The sequence below is a fragment of the Acanthaster planci genome, linkage group LG06, assembly GCF_054643075.1.
Source record: "Acanthaster planci isolate LZ-2023a linkage group LG06, COTS_SCS, whole genome shotgun sequence".
In the NCBI taxonomy this organism is placed as follows: domain Eukaryota; kingdom Metazoa; phylum Echinodermata; class Asteroidea; order Valvatida; family Acanthasteridae; genus Acanthaster; species Acanthaster planci.
In genome coordinates, this window is record NC_141782.1 from 3,135,965 (window position 1) to 3,151,870 (window position 15,906).

General features: G+C 44.5%; 2 protein-coding genes across 2 annotated transcripts; both read left to right on the top strand.

Annotated features, from left to right (window-relative positions):
- The first annotated feature begins 1,312 nt into the window (after positions 1-1,312).
- On the top strand, positions 1,313-3,036 carry LOC147798732 (uncharacterized). The gene is made up of 2 exons (XM_087137791.1): positions 1,313-1,906; positions 2,186-3,036. The coding sequence occupies exons 1-2, from the start codon at positions 1,313-1,315 to the stop codon at positions 2,957-2,959; spliced, it is 1,368 nt and encodes a 455-aa protein (XP_086993917.1). The 3' UTR covers positions 2,960-3,036.
- Positions 3,037-7,121: 4,085 nt separating this feature from the next.
- Positions 7,122-15,146, top strand: LOC110984754 (dehydrogenase/reductase SDR family member 1-like). Its single transcript, XM_022245229.2, has 8 exons — positions 7,122-7,306; positions 10,026-10,090; positions 10,316-10,459; positions 11,458-11,537; positions 11,699-11,831; positions 12,488-12,637; positions 13,055-13,121; positions 13,250-15,146. The coding sequence occupies exons 1-8, from the start codon at positions 7,192-7,194 to the stop codon at positions 13,462-13,464; spliced, it is 969 nt and encodes a 322-aa protein (XP_022100921.2). The 5' UTR covers positions 7,122-7,191; the 3' UTR covers positions 13,465-15,146.
- Positions 15,147-15,906: the final 760 nt, after the last annotated feature.

A 15,906-nucleotide genomic window follows, 5' to 3' on the forward strand; every position in this document is an offset into this window, starting at 1 on the left:
ATACCTGAGGAAGATTGATTGTTTTGCTGTCTTTTAATGTTTGCATGATTCGTTGCTGTTTAAGTACATCACACTGCAGGCCTACTGACCTGAAACGATCCATCGACGTGACTGCCGTGCATGAGGACCAGAATCACGCCAGAATCACGACTGAACTTCTGAGACAACTGTGATGAAGTGTAACTTCGTTGTGCCCCGTTGCTTGTATATGAAGAGTACGTCATCCCCAGCAGAGAGGATAGCTGCCACATCCGGCAGCTGATACAGACTGACTCGGGGCTAGATATTGACGTGCCACTCCGGATTGAAGAGTGTCTTCAGCATGCCAAGGAAGCATCATTATTATATTTGTGTCAGGAGCGGAGAGGAAAGGTGATTGAAATGGGGAGAAAGGTCAGAGTTGTTCTGTCAGTTTTCGCTGGTGGCGTTACTCGGCGTTGGGGGTCAGATTTGTAGAGAGAGTAACGACATGAATGTCTTCATGTTTGGAAGCAAACTGTTGACTATGCACTCGGTGTGCACATGGGCAATTACTGTACACCTATTGAAACGGTCAGTGTCCAGCGTTCACATACCCCTGCCCAGCCTACATATGCAAATTTCCTATGTGCCTATTACAGTTCGCAGAAAGACTTGATTATGCATGCTGCCCCTTGACCCTCCACAATGCACTGCGGTCCCGCCGCCATGTTTGTCCTTCTTTTCTCAGCGCCTATCGTTTACGGACGTGTCTTTTATGGCATTTTCGGAGTTTGTGTTCCGTACCTTTCGCGTTTGTGAATTGACTTGATTCCTCTCACAAAATAAAGAGTGATTTCGTATCTCTTGGTAAGAATGCTTATTCTAATATTTCGTTCTTTGCATGCTGTGGGTTTTTTGGTTCTCGCACCGTGCCCCTGGTCCCTCCTGGGGACGGCGCTGGTGACTACTTCCATTCGTCTTCGGCGGCCGCCGATCTCGAACCCGTCGGCGGCCGTCTGGGCAGTTTCATTGGGTTCTGGCGGGAAATCACCGCGGACAGCTGGGTCCTCTCCACCACTGCCTACGGCTACTCCCTCGAGTTCACGAACCCCCCCCCCGCCGTCTGGGATGGTCTTCTGTGCCTCCCCTGTCCCATGCAACGAGTCCAAGCGCCTGGCTCTGGAGGAGGAGATTTCAACGTTATTACACAAACGAGCTGTAACGCCGATACATCCAAACCAGCTATCCACTGGTTTCCTGTCGTCCTTTTCCTGACACCCAAGAAAGAAAATGGCGACCGATAATCAATTTGAAACCGCTCAACAAGTTGATCAAGCCAAGGCGGTTTCGAATGGAGACACTTAGCGTGGTTCTTCGCTCCCTACCAGTCCCGTGTTGTGCCACCTCCAAAGATCTACGGGACGTGTATCTCCATATCCCAATACATGAACAGTTCCGCAAGTTCCTCCACTTCAAGTACTGCGGCCAAACCTACCAGTTTTGGGCCCTTCAATTCGGCTTCTCAACCTCACTAAGGGTCTTTACCAGGATCACTAAGACTCTCGCCACCTACCTACGAAGGTGCGACGTTCTCATTTTTCAATATCTCCACGACTGGCTGATCGTCGGTCACTCCCCTGACGGGGCCAGAGCCTGCACTCCTCTCACCCTCGATGTCGCAACACACCTGGAGTTCCTCATCAAATCGGCCCTCGACCCATCACAGCGGCTGACCAACCTCAGAGCGATCCTCGACCTTCATAGAGGCATCCTCAATCTACAACAATGTGTCCTTCATTTTTTTGAAATCCGAGGCACCTCGGGCGCTAGCCTGGCTCCGTCTTCTTGGACTAATGGCCAGTTTGGTCAAGGTCAACCTCGTCCCATGGTGTCGACAGCAGATGCTGCTACTTTAACTACATCTCTTGTCCCGGTACCGCCCCAAGTGCGACCCAATTTCTACCTCGATCCCTCTTCCGCTGGAGGTTTGCAATCACCTCCGGTGGTGGACCGGCAACGAGCACCTGTCAACTGGTCGACCTTTCGTTCCCCCCAGACCGAACCTCACAATAGCAACGGACGCCTCGCTATTCGGATGGGGGGGGCTCCCTTCCTCCATTTCACGCATCCGGGGTTTAGGACTCTTCCTTCCACAACAAACAAATCAACCTGCTGGAACTTAAGGCAGTATTCAATGCTCTTCGCCACCTCCAGCAGCACTTAGTGGGTCTCTCGTTTCGAATCCAGAGCGACAACTCCACAGTGGTGGCGTATCAACCACCAGGGCGGCACTCGCTCCCCTCAACTTTGCGTCCTTACATGGCAGATCTTCATGTGGGCAATCGATCATGGAAGCTCCCTCCAGGCCACTGACATAGCAGGAACAACCAACAGCATAGCAGACGCTCTTTCCCGAGGCACTATCCATCCGACGGAATGGACTTTTCATCCAGGCGTGGTCAGTCAGATCTTCGCGGAGATCGAACGTCCCCATGTCGACCTTTTCGCATCGGCCGACAATACTTATCTTCCGACGTTCTGCTCCAGGTTTCCTCACCCACGAGCCTGGGCGACCAACGCTCTACAAGTTGACTGGTCCGGCCTTCTGGCGTACGCCTTTCCTGCGATCTCTCTCATCCCGCTGGTTATATCCAAGATAGAGCAAGAGACATACCAAATTCTCCTCATTGCCTCATTCTGGCCTCGCCAATCGTGGTTCCCGAGACTGACAAGGCGCCTGGTTCGTCGACCACTGATCCTTCCGCCCAGGGTGGACATTCTTCATCAGCCCAGTTCAGGAATCCTCCATCCAGCATGGAGCAATCTTCATTTGATGTGCTGGATATTGTCCAACGATCGTTCAGAGCATCAGGCCTCTCTGCAGACGCTGCGTCCATGGTGGCCCGGGCCTACGACCGTCCACACGCAAACAGTCGACTTCAACATTTTACTAGATGGTGCGACGACCACAATGTTTCTCCAACTGAAGCTTCTGTGAGCTCCGTTGCAGACCTTTTCATGAATCTGTTTCACTCGGGCCTCCAGATTGCCACCATCCGCAACTACTGTTCGGCCTTCGCGGATGTTCATTAGGGGTTCAGCGATGGATTAACGGTTTCTGATAACGCTGCCATCCACAACCTCCTTTGGAGAATGTTTGTCGAGCGTTCTCACGTCAAACGATCTTGGGACCTTGGAAGCGTCTTGCGCATTATCTCCGGTCCCCCCTTTGAGCCCCTTTCTGATGCATTTGGCCTCCAGCTCAGCATCAAACTGGCGTTCCTCCCGGCGGTCGTCACTTCTAGACGTGGCAGCGAGCTACATTCTCTGTCAACTGCCGAAGGTCAAATCCGCTGGGAACCGCACGGGGTTCGCCTCATCCCAGCCATTGAGTTCCTGACAAAGAACCAGACGCCTGTCTTCCGGCCTCCCGATATATTTGTCCCTGATATAGCCTCGCTTTTGGGAGATAACTCTGACAAGAAATGGTGTCCGGTTCGCACTCTCAAGTAGTACCTCGCCAGGACCAAGCATCGCCTGGAGCCTGGCTCCAGACTCTTCATCACAACAACAAAGCCCTTTCATCCAGCGTCAAAGGACACTATTGCCCAATGGACAGTCTCGGCCATCATTTTCGCAAACCAGGACTGGCTGACACGACATGACGATACGACCCGATCTCACATCAGAGCCCATGATGTTCGGGCCGCCTCCGCATCCTGGTCATACTTCAGAGTTGTTTCCTTGACGGAAATCTGCCGAAGCGGCTTGCTGGAGATCCCCCTCCACCTTCACTGAGTGCTATCTGAAGGATGTTCTGCGGAGCGAGACGGCTCATGGCGTAGCGACCTTGCACTCGGCGGTCGGGACAGCATCCAGCACTGTCCCACACCGGACAATGAATTCTTCATCGTAGAAACCTCTGTTTTTTGGTGAGTGTTCGCTTTAAGAGACGCCCGCCTGTGTTCTCTGGCAACTATTCTCCCGTCACCGACCCTCCTCCAGGGCATGGTGCCACTCTGCATATGTAGACTGGGCAGGGGTGTGTGAACGCAGGAGACTCCTCCCCCACATTAGTGTGGGTCGGGTTTCCTAGTGATACTTACCCAGCCGCACCCTTCCCTCCCTTCCCCACTTTGGCTCCTGAGATTTCTCCGCTTCGAAAAGAAGGACGAACATGGCGGTGAGACCGCAGTGCATTGTGGAGGGTCAAGGGGCAGCATGCATTATCAAGTCTTTCAGCGAATTGTAATAGGCACATGGGAAATTTGCATATGTAGGGTAATTTCACTAGGAGACCCGACCCACTCTAATGGGGGGGGATTTTGGTGCCTGGCCAAGTCTGAAGTTGCACTATACTCTGTATACAGCTCTATGGGGGTTAGAGTTGTTAAGAGGGTTGGCGCTGTACTCTCTCTGCTCAAGCTGGAACGAGTGTGGTGGACCCAGCTTCTTTTGTTTTAGGAAGTGACGGCCGTGACAAGTCAGGAATGGGACATCGCTCTTTCGTTGGAAAAAAAAACTTAACAGGAGTACCGGTACTAACCCCTCCCCCATCTGAAATTTTGAATTGGACATAAGTTGTGTACAAGCCCCAGTTAATATGTTGTCAGTGCTAGTCGTCACCCCTCAAAAAGTCGGCTCCCCGCCTGAGTGCCCCCCTCAGAAAGTTCACTCTAAACGCCTCCCCCCCCCCGATTTAGGTTGCAGGTCATGGGCTCGGTCCAAAAGTGGTGCGATGACGCGGTTTTTCCCGTCTCAGAAGAGATGTGCATACACATATACTTTAGAGTGCATGGCCTTGTTACTATGAGAAGTATGAATTAACAACTTTAAATCAATAAAACAACATAAAAATGACAAGAGGCACTGGTTTCAGTCATCTCACTCAAAGAAGAAGCTTCTATTCTTGGCAAGATTTAGCTTGATAAAACAGAGTAGTGCAACCTTATTGGAAAAATTAAATATGAAAAATAAATTTTCAGCTCCACTTTCTGGTTTGAAATGAAATTATCTTGAGGTAGCAGTATATGACATTCTTTGCAAATTCTGCTCAGAAAATAGAATCCCCTCTCACTTTAATCTACTTTTGTTCTTGGCAAGTGACGATGCACGAGTCGTTACATATATCGTTGTCATAACGAGATGTCCATCTCCACTGCATGCACTGTGCGCGCATACCCGCGCACGCATAGGATTTCTTGAAGAACTAGCTAGCTCATGTCGCGACGGGTCAATTATGATAGTTCATGTTCTTTCACCCTGGTGACGGGGGCAAGTCGGGGAATCGGCAAAGGAAACACCTTGCAGCTTGGAGAAGCCGGGGCAACGGTCTACACCATGGGTACTGACAAACAGGACGCAGTTTTGTGGTGAAATTACCGCACAACATGATTTGGAATGTTGCGTCTAGCTATTCATGTTCCACTTAACAAACGGGAATTTGCCGTGCATGCACATTCGTAATGTATCTTTCCACCCACGCATAAGATTTCGCTGATTCATGCTCTTATCATTTATAACTGCAGTAGAGCAGCGTTGCTAGGTCTCGTATTTGGAGTCTAAAGTAAAGTAAACTCATCATAGTGACAACTCAAAACATACTGTGATGTCCAGCTGATATTTGTTTGTTTGTTCCTGCTAATTACAATATCAAAACAGCTTTTATGGGGCCTAACCTAAACCTTTCTTTGGAAATTTTATGGCCGATAAATCACCAGTCAGTTTTTCTCACCAATGTGTCGGCTTAATGGTAACTTAATTCAGCCATTAATTATGCCGTTATAATTCGCTGTTAGAATTCAAGATGTATATTGTTACACTAACCTTTACATGGTTGTAAACGTTCAAAACCTGTCTGTTTTAGCTTATAAGAGACAAGTTGCATATAAAAAAATTGGGGGAAATCAGCTCAGAAAATAAAATCTCCTCTCACCCCAGTCTACTTTTGTTCTTAGCAAGTGACGATGCATGAGTCGTTACATGTATCGTTGTGCACCCGATCCGACTACCCACTATTACTTACAAGTGAGGCCTGTGCAGCAAAATAGCCATGCTCCAACTGTGATGCTAAAATAATAATTATATTATCGTGTGATGCAGTCCGCAAACTTACAAGTGAGGCTGTTTCAAGCAATCTGCTTGCAAACATTCGTGACGCTGACCAGCCTCACTTTAAGTGTGCCTACTCTATTGCACCATACGATTAGTATCACAGTTAGAGCATGGCTATTTTGATGCGCAGACCTCCCTTATATGCGCGGTGGGTAGTCGGATCGGGTGCGTTGTCGTATACCGCGATGTCCATCGCCACTGCGTGCACTGCTTTCGTATGTACCGCCACTGCCTCACCGACACTGAAATAGACTCAAAAGACCTCCTTATTAAAAATGTTATCTTTCCAACTCAAAATAAATCTCTGAAATCAATGCATCAAGGGTTAATCTTTAAATTGGTGCTTGATTTTTGTCTCAGAAGACTTATTTTCTATTAAAAAGTAATCGATGAAATTAGTGGAAAATTTAGCAATTTCGACTTTTTTTGTTGTATGTTAGTAAAATCTACTTTGTTATACTGTTCTGAGATTTAACATTATTTAAAATCTTCTTAATGGAGGAAAAGTGTGTGTTGTTCGTGGTGTCCTGTTTAGATCCTCCCGAAATTTATTGATGCTTCTACACTCTGGTATTTTACGCGGTCAGTCGTTGAAAAATTCCGCGCCATAACGTCGTCTGCTTGCACGAAAAATCGTTGCCTGGTTTGAAAATGAGGTACGCATGCGCGCTTGCAAAGAACGTTGTTTCTATGGGGCATGAACATACGTGATGTATGGAGGCCTATATAGGGGGATTCCTTCACCGTACAAATTACTCAACCCTACTCATTAACAACGCGTTAAAATCGCGCGGTAGCAGAATTCCTCCTGATCAAGTAAGTTTGGCGGCTTTTGGAAATCGTTTTATGCAAAATAAAGAACTTTTTGATTTTGCCGACGTGTAGGTCTACTACGTCAACGCACACCTTGACAGGAAACCGGGACTTTTTTAGCCTTATAGTTCCACGATTTGAACTACTTTTTCGGTAATTCACGTCCTTTTTGAGCCACTGTAACGAAAAGTGTCTGATCACGGTACATAGTACAACCTGAAGAGCTAGCTAGCTCATGTTGCGACGGGTCAATTATGATAGCTCATGTTCTCTCACCCTAGCCCTGCGTAGAGATAGATCATCATGGCCAGCAAGCGACTATCTGGCAAAGTTTGCCTGGTGACAGGGGCAAGTCGGGGAATCGGCAGAGGAATCGCCTTGCAGCTTGGAGAAGCCGGGGCAACGGTCTACATCACGGGTATTGACAAACAGGACGCAGTTTTGTGGTGAAATTACCGCGCAACATGATTTCGAATGTCGCGTCTAGCTATTCATGTTCCACTTAACATACGGGAATTTGCCGTGCATGCACATTCGTAATGTATCTTTCCACCCACGCATAAGATTTCGCTGATTCATGCTCTTATCATTTATAACTGCAGTAGAGTAGTGTTGCTAGGTCTCGTATTTGAAGTCTAAGTAAAGTAAATTCTTCAGAGTGACAACTCAAAACACACTGTGATGTCCAGCTCATATTTGTTTGTTTGTTCCTGCTAATTATAATGCCAAAACAGCTTTTATGGGGCCTAACTTAAACCTTTCTTTGGAAATTTTATGGCCGTTAAATCACCAGTCAGTTTTTCTCACCAATGTGTCGGCTTAATGGTAACTTAATTCAGCCATTAATTATGCCGTTATAATTCGCTGTTAGAATTCAAGATGTATATTGTTATACTAACCTTTACATGGTCGTAAACGTTCAACAGTGTTGCATTTTTTAATCCAGTGTCAGATACCTCTGTATCGGTCTTTTCGTATGAGAAAGATGCACTTGGCAACTGACTGCCACACTCCGATTTGGATTCTCAGCCTGGTCTATATACTCTTAAACCTGAAGCTACGCTACAGTAACGTCAGTATAAATGCCGTCACTTTGGGTCGGCCGATGAAAATTTCTCATTTCAGTTTAATTAACTCGGGGGAGAATGAAAAATTGCAACTACCCCAAAATAAGCTGTTTGGGGGATTCTGGTTCATTTTTCCATCCACAACCAATTTTTAGTTGAAACAAACTAGAAATTAATTTCGACCATCAAAATTGGGTTGACGCAGCCCAACTTAGGTTGCGTATATGGGCACAAGCGTTTTCACCGGTTCACATTGGTCACCCCATTGACCCTTGAGGCTTAAGAACCATTCAGTTTGAACATCAGGTGTCGTGGGACCAGATTTAAAGAAAGACTCCCACCTTTGATTTTGGTTATCATCATGTTCTTCATGAACGGAAACAAAGTACTGCAATAATTTAGGCCCTGTCTGTTAGACCATAGAGGAAGGACACAGAAGGGATTGCAACCTGAATAATAGAAAGCATTCCAAAAATGCCCGTCTACTGCCTGCAGATATTAGACGGACAAGCTGGGCAAGTAATATCCTAGCAATACCTTTTTTAGCAATAATTTTCTGTTTGCAATTAAATACTAACTATTGCTTTGACCAGGAAATACAGAGAGAGGAATTCTTGATATTAGACCTACTTATGCCATGGTGAAAAATATTTTCCTATGTTGATTCACTGTTCCATTATCCACCAGTGTTCAAAGACCTGGAACAAATTTGGCTAAGACTGGCTAACAAAATGTTCGCTTCTGCTGGAAAGCTGGGTTCACACGGAACAAAATGCGCTATTTCATCACAGGGAGTGATCATGAAATCACGTAAAATTCGCTTTTGTGCAAATGACATAATAAAGATTATTCAAAGCACAAAATGCTGTAAACTACGGGGCTATTCACTCCCAGAATAATTCCAGAAGAAAGCGTTCATGAAAGTCAATGACTGCACATATGCATTTAGGGCACTCGGCGTAATGCCAACAACCGCGGAATCGTTCATATTGATCCTGTCATGAGATCATACCAAGCTCCCACAAGCGTCAATATTCCCCATGTTTTCCCTGGCTTTTACTTTACAATTTCCATGCAACATTCCTGCCAAATTTTACCTTGTAAGTTGAAATTCAAACGAGTTGCAACGTGTTTAGGTCTATGTAGTCCTGTGTGGATCTGTAATTGATCATGAGAAGCAGATACAAATTAAACGACAATAGGATCAATATTGTGAACAACCCCAAAATTACAAAATCATGATTGGCCTTGCATAGATCCTGCGAGGTACAGTCTGAAAATTCAATTACTGGTCCAGATCGCTTAATTGTCCAGGAAGCGCCTTTATTCACAGAACAGATTAATCAATGGCGATACCCTGCCTTACTCATAATGTGGTTCGGTTTTAAGTATGCAAATTCGTTTTTTGAGGACTTAAAGAAATGTTGGGCACGAGGACGTTATGCGCGAGAATGTAACCGCAGAAATTTCGGCTTTGTTCAACACGATCATTGAGACAGTTTATTACAGGCCTATCAACAAAACCGCCCAGGTATGCCTGTTGGTGCAGTCGACTAATTCAAGAGATAATTTCTGGCCTGCGCATTGGCATTTAAAGTTCCCTCCACATTATCCTCTAAACAAGGAGAATGTATGGCAGCCCGAAACGATGAGATCGTGTAAATCTTTGCCAGAACTAACTCCTCTTTGCTCTTTGGGCTTCCATTTGAGAGCAGTATGGTAAAAGATACAGTAGAAATGTAGCTTTAAGTGCCCAAGAAAGTTGAAGGTTGCCACTTGAAAAATTGTTGCAAGCAGAATTCGAAAAAAATAACTTTTCGAGGGGCTATTTTGTTTTGTGGGAATATTAAAAATGTAATTGGTTAACCCACAAAAATTGAATAGGAAAGGGACCAGATAGTAATTCCATTTGTGTTTCTGAAACCTCAGAGGTGTTGGAATGTCTGTTATTGGGGCTGGCACTATGCTGCTTTTACACTATGGTCTTCAATCAGTGGACTTTACCCCGGTATGCTGTGGGTTGGATGCTGTCTCGCCTTATGACGTGCAACTTTTTTCTGTTCTATACAGGACGAACGCTGAACCCGAACGATGACAGAGCCTTTCCAGGCTCACTCAGAGAAACAGCTGAAGAGGTATACAGCTGCTGTATTATGTAGTTATGTTTTGAAGAGTTTGATCCTGGCAAACATGTAATCCCTCTCACAGTCACATCTTAAACAGTCTTTGGGATGTAGAGTTACTGAAGTACAACATGCTCTTGGTTTCTTACTGTTTATCATTATCGTGCACATGTGTAATTTGTATACGGGAGGAACACTTGCCACGTTTTCATGCTTTAGTGCTTCCACTTTGACTAGGTAGAGGAACGTGGCGGGAAGTGTGTCCCTGTACAGTGCGATCACTCTGATGACGAACAGGTGAAGAGTCTGTTTGAACGAATCTCTCGGGAACAAAATGGCCGCCTGGATCTCCTTGTCAACAACGCGTTCGCCGGAGGCAAGGTAGGCACTTTAACTGGGCTCTTCAAGCCAGTCTGTTGTGATCAAACCATAAACTAGGGTACCCCGGACTCACATCCACCTTTATAGTACATTGCAAATGTCTTTCCATCGGGTTTGCTACCCTGAATCCTTAAAATCCTTTGGAAAAGATTATCGGTTCTTCTGTCACACTAATTGCCGTTTGTGGGATTCTGAGAACGAAATCCTTATAAAATAAAGCGCATCTCTTCGATGAGGTACTTAGTATATTCAAACAACCCCTGTTCCTATTGGTCGCGACCCCATCACGTGGCTGGTTCTAGAGATAAAGTAGGCCTACTTGTACCGGCTGGCGGAGGAACACACCATAATATTGGCTTTAGAGGGGTGGTTAAAAAATTAGTAAAGTGTTGAACAAAATCGTTAAATTTGTTAATTTGTTTGACTTTCTATAACCAGAGGTATTTATAGAATGTGAAGAAATATGTTCTTGGTAGGTCCTAAACTAATGGCACAGGAGAGTAGAGAATGACTGAATGCCAATCTCCGTTGATTTATTGCTTTCTGCGCCACCTCATGTAGTATACGTGCCACACACGTGCCTGTTTCGATGTACAAGTGTTAAGGGGATTGTTCGACTCACGCCAGCGATAAAAACGGTTAGAAGGGCGTTTGAATAAAATAGAATATTTGACAAAGAATGGTTTGAAATTTATAATTTGGAAAAACTTATGTTGACTTTATGGCACGAAGTAAGTACTTGGTCAGTCTTGAACGAACGCTTCAGTCTGGTGAAGCACATATTTTTCCCGTATCATAACGTCCACGTTTTAAACTGTATTTATAATGCACGGTCCTATTTTCTGTTTAAAAACATGAGTTGTTGGAACGTTGCTCTTCCAGATACCGTCAGTATCCGAAATTAATAATTAAGCTGGAAGATGCTTGTGCATAAAACATGGTTTATGTCTTCGAGTGCTGTAATTTCTTTTCGATTTTCCCGTTTGTTTTCGTTGTAGACGCTGTTTGAGTCCAGAGACAAAAAGTTTTGGGAGACTCCGCCCACTCTGTGGGATGACGTAACTGTGGTTGGACTAAGGTATACGGAGCCGTTTTGGGCAGCGGATAGGCCTACATTATGAAATATGAGATTTTCGTTTGGGATTAAGATAGCTAATTCATACATTCATTGCAGCAGTGACATGTGCAGGTAGACATCTATGTACTGATTAGTTGTGGGACGTTTCTATCTTTTCAAAGGAGCTATTACATTGCAGCTTGGCACGCTGCCCAATTGATGATACCGGCCAAGCAGGGCTTGATAGTCAACATCTCGTCCATTGGTGGACTTCACTATTTCATCAATGTCCCATACAGTGTGGGCAAAGTTGCTGTAAGTATTTATATTCAAGTGTCCATGCAGGTATGGTATTGTTCCTGATCTCGCCAAGTTTATACATATTCGGAACTTATTTGCAAGTCGTTCCTGTTAGTTTGGCATCTTTTGAAAAAATCCCAAACGCTACTGATCGCAGATGGCACCACACTGGGAATGCTTTTTGTTTTTGGGGGGTCACAAGAATGATTTTTAAATCTCAGCGGTCTACTCTCGTGCTTAGATGGCCATCAGGCCTGCGGGCCTAATTGTTACATTTTAAAGCCGTTCTGTCCCAGACCTGAAAAAGTAATATTCATTGCATTCAGGGGTGTAGCCCGGGGGAGGCACATTTCCACCCCATTCACAAATTTGTGGCCCCCCTCCCATTAAAAACGGAAGAATTGATATTGAGCCAGACTAACAAAAGCTTCCCCCAAAAAAACACACCACTGAAAGCTGGTTCCCCCAAGATGCTGTGTCCCTTGTCCCCCCCCCCCCGATGCTGGTGCCTCCACTAGTAAATTCATAGCCGCACCATTTATTGCATTTGCATTGCTATCCTCCAATACCCCCAAGCGTTCATGGGTTAACCACAACATCTTTTGCAGCAATATCCGAAAAACGTATTTTATACATGCACAATGTGATAATGTACATGTGTATCACTGTAGTGTGACCGCATGGCTACAGACTGTGCTCTGGAGCTGCGAACGCACAACGTAGCCTGCGTCTCCCTGTGGCCAGGTATCGTCAAAACAGAGTCGCTCATGGACATGATGGCTTCTATACCAGAGGCTGCAAAAAAGGATGAACAAGCTATGGTAAATTTTAATTTAAATCGAATAGCCCCCGTTTATAATGCCTTGTATTGGTACCCAGGAAGTTTGGCTCATCGACACCACCCTTATAGATCGCTGAGCTAATTCTGTGAGTAACTGGTGAAGGAAGAGCTCACTCTAAGCACTCAAAACTAGCTCACACGAAGTGTGTGTGTGTTCACTTTACCAATTTTATTACCTCCGATGCCCTTTCTTCACTTTCGTTGATATAGTCTGCCTAGCGCCCGTAATGAAGAATATCAAATTAAAATGAGTCGATACCTTAAGCTTTGTTTAAGTGCTTTGAATGACTTCTGCATAGATTTCCCACACCTGACAAGATGTAAAATTACATAATTTGTTTTAGTCTGTGTTGATTGAAATATATTCTTTCCACCATTTTTGTTGCTTCTTTAACAGGTTGATCGCGTAGAGTCTGGAGAGTCACTAGAATTTTCGGGGAAAGCTGTTGCTCATCTGGCAAGTGGTAGGAAGATCTTGCATACCGCAAATACCAATATTTTCCTCGACAATGTATGGAATTTCATAGTGTATTGATCACTGATCGATAGCCTTATTTAATTCTGTGTCTTTCATCGAAATCCATGTATCTAGACCCGAACATAATGAAGAAATCCGGGCGCATCCTCCAGTCGGCGGAGCTCGCAGAGGAGTACGGCTTCACTGATGTCGACGGCCAACCTCCGCTCAACTGGCGGCGTCTCAAGACCGCATGCGCAATGTCTGGTCACACATGGGTCGCGGCACTCATCCCTGGCTTTATCAAGATCCCTTTCTGGCTCATAGCCGCGGCAAATAGTAAACTGTAACCATGGCAATGTAAGAAATGACCATGCTCGTTTCTTCGCTTTCGATTGCCTGCAGCAGTTTGCTGCGATCGTGCATCACGTAGGGGAGTCTGCAAGAGAACTTTGCAAATGAAGATGACCATTATAGTGTGCTACATAGGGTTGCTTCCTTGACAGTATAAGTCATGTAGGCCTATTTTGTATTCACCTCAAATGCATGGGGTACAGGGTTCAGATAGCTCATTTTAGATACATGCATTCTGATCAAGTTGTCATGCACCGATATTTTACTGCAATGTTATTGAAGACGCTCAAAAAAAGGGAAATTTGTTGACTGATTTTGGCTTGTGTGGAGACACGTCTTAAATTCAAATCCAGATAATAAAAAGAATTCAATTTATTTTCTGTATTTACCCGAAGAACCTCTCATTGGTGCACTGTTTTCCATAACTGTGAAGGAAGTGCAGTACACAAAATTAATTTAAAATTGCTATTAGAAACAAATTGAAAAATATAAAATATATATATATAAATAATAAACCTGGACCAGATGACAGAAAACAAATCTTCGACAAAGACAAAAAATAAGCAGTGGAAACATTACCAACAAAAGTCCCCTTTTACGCATTAAAAAGCAGATATTGGTATTGGTTGTGTGCTTTTCAAGCTTGTTAGAGTACTAAGCAAAACACTTTAAAAGATATGGGAGTGTTGTTGAGTGCTTAACACTCCAGGAACCAGAATTTACGTTCACCTGATTTAGATTTGATAAATGGGGGAACGAGGTTGCCACGTGAAACAGACTTAGTAGCTTATGTATTTGTACTAATAGTAAACAAAAGCTATAGTTGATAATTGTGGCGGAAATTTCAAGGTTGGACTTTTACAGCTGTAGTGAATTCAAGTGAGAGTATGCTTTTCTTCTAGATTATTCCATCCCTGAGTCGATCAAACAATGTCCGGGGAGTCTCCAGAAAAGCCTAGGACGACTCTCCCTCAGTACTGTTGAGTTAGGTCATGTTTGTCGAGGGACATGAGTTGACCCATACAATCAGAGTGTGGTAGGATTAGCCTCTTATGAAACAAATGTTATGTGTGTTGGGGGAGAGCATTAAAGAGCACCTATTAGGAATGCATGCATGTGGCTACGTGCATTGTTCGGCACGTACAAGGGCTTGTCCATTACAAACACAGGACGAGGGTTCTCCTCGTTTTCTCTGTGTTCTCAGAATGACGCAGTCTACATTCGGAATTCGCATCTTGGCATGAACAGAAAAAAAACAACCCTTTTTAGCTTGTTATAATTGAGCTCTGAAGGCAAATGACACTGCATTCGATTTGGACGCTTCGATATTTATTCGAACAGAGAAAACATGTTTTCCTTTAATAGAGGTGCTCTTTAATCCCCATGCGCTTGTTGACTTTCCGTACAGGTTTTTCAGTATGAACTCTCTGTATAAGAGATAGATCTTATTACGAGACATTTAAACTGGCAGTGTTATTGATTTCGACATTTAAATTGTTATCGCTTTGGCTTAGTTTGGCTTGAGTATAATAACCACATACTTTGAGTTTAATTGGCAATTAATTAGTGTTCACAGCAACCATTTAGCCATGTCCCTGTTAAGTGCACCGTTTATTTTCATTAAATTAATAGACTTGGCAGGAGTAAAGTAGTGGCATGGTATCGTCACAAAAATCAATGATAGAGTCTTTGGAAACAATATTTGTAAGGTCATTAACCTATGAGGATGTAATGTTGATCCTGGGGCGCTACAAAATTTACTACAGCAGAAGTAGAATAATTGTCACCAATTTGCAATCACTAGCTTCAGTCCATGAAAACCAGTCAAGCTTATTGCCACTCACTCCTGTATTGTAAAGTTCGTTGATAAGACGACCGCGGTGAAACGAACGTTATTGAACGATTTCTTTAGATCCAAAAACTGCACCAGGGAAACACGCAGAGTTCATTCTTTCCAAAACCAACCAATCAGACACATTGAGGAATTTGGGCGCAGTTTGGCGAGAAGCTGGACTTGTTTATGGACAAGCACCGCACAAGATTTTCACACAGTCGTCTACACAGGTAAGCAGGAGGTCGTTGGTTCGAGTCCTACCCAAGTAGGCTTGTGGGTTTTTTCACAAGCCTCCGGAACATACACTGAGTATAAAATGTTTAATACATGTCGGGCAGAGCAAATTCAAAATTAATTTACATCTCCCCGGCGCAAATCCATCTTTGAATTAAATTAATTAATTTTCACACAAGTTGGAAGTGCACATATTGGGTCACAGATGTTGTATTTAGGCAATCCTCTGCGTTGCAAATGGAGACTATTATATTCCCAATTTCAAGACTAAGGGCACGGGGCCAATGGAGGGGCTCAAGTTCGTGGTGTGGGCAATGGGCGTCCACGAGATGGACCAAGAGAGGGCGCAATTTTCCTAGCAATGGAGGCT

Excerpts from the sequence above, each read along its gene's own strand:
- LOC147798732 (XM_087137791.1), top strand. The coding sequence starts at position 1,313 with ATGGAGACACTTAGCGTGGTTCTTCGCTCCCTACCAGTCCCGTGTTGT. Across the intron at positions 1,907-2,185 it reads TTGTCCCGGTACCGCCCCAA|TGGGTCTCTCGTTTCGAATC; the intron begins GTGCGACCCAAT and ends AGCAGCACTTAG.
- LOC110984754 (XM_022245229.2), top strand. The coding sequence starts at position 7,192 with ATGGCCAGCAAGCGACTATCTGGCAAAGTTTGCCTGGTGACAGGGGCA. Across the intron at positions 7,307-10,025 it reads GGCAACGGTCTACATCACGG|GACGAACGCTGAACCCGAAC; the intron begins GTATTGACAAAC and ends TGTTCTATACAG. Across the intron at positions 11,538-11,698 it reads GTAACTGTGGTTGGACTAAG|GAGCTATTACATTGCAGCTT; the intron begins GTATACGGAGCC and ends ATCTTTTCAAAG.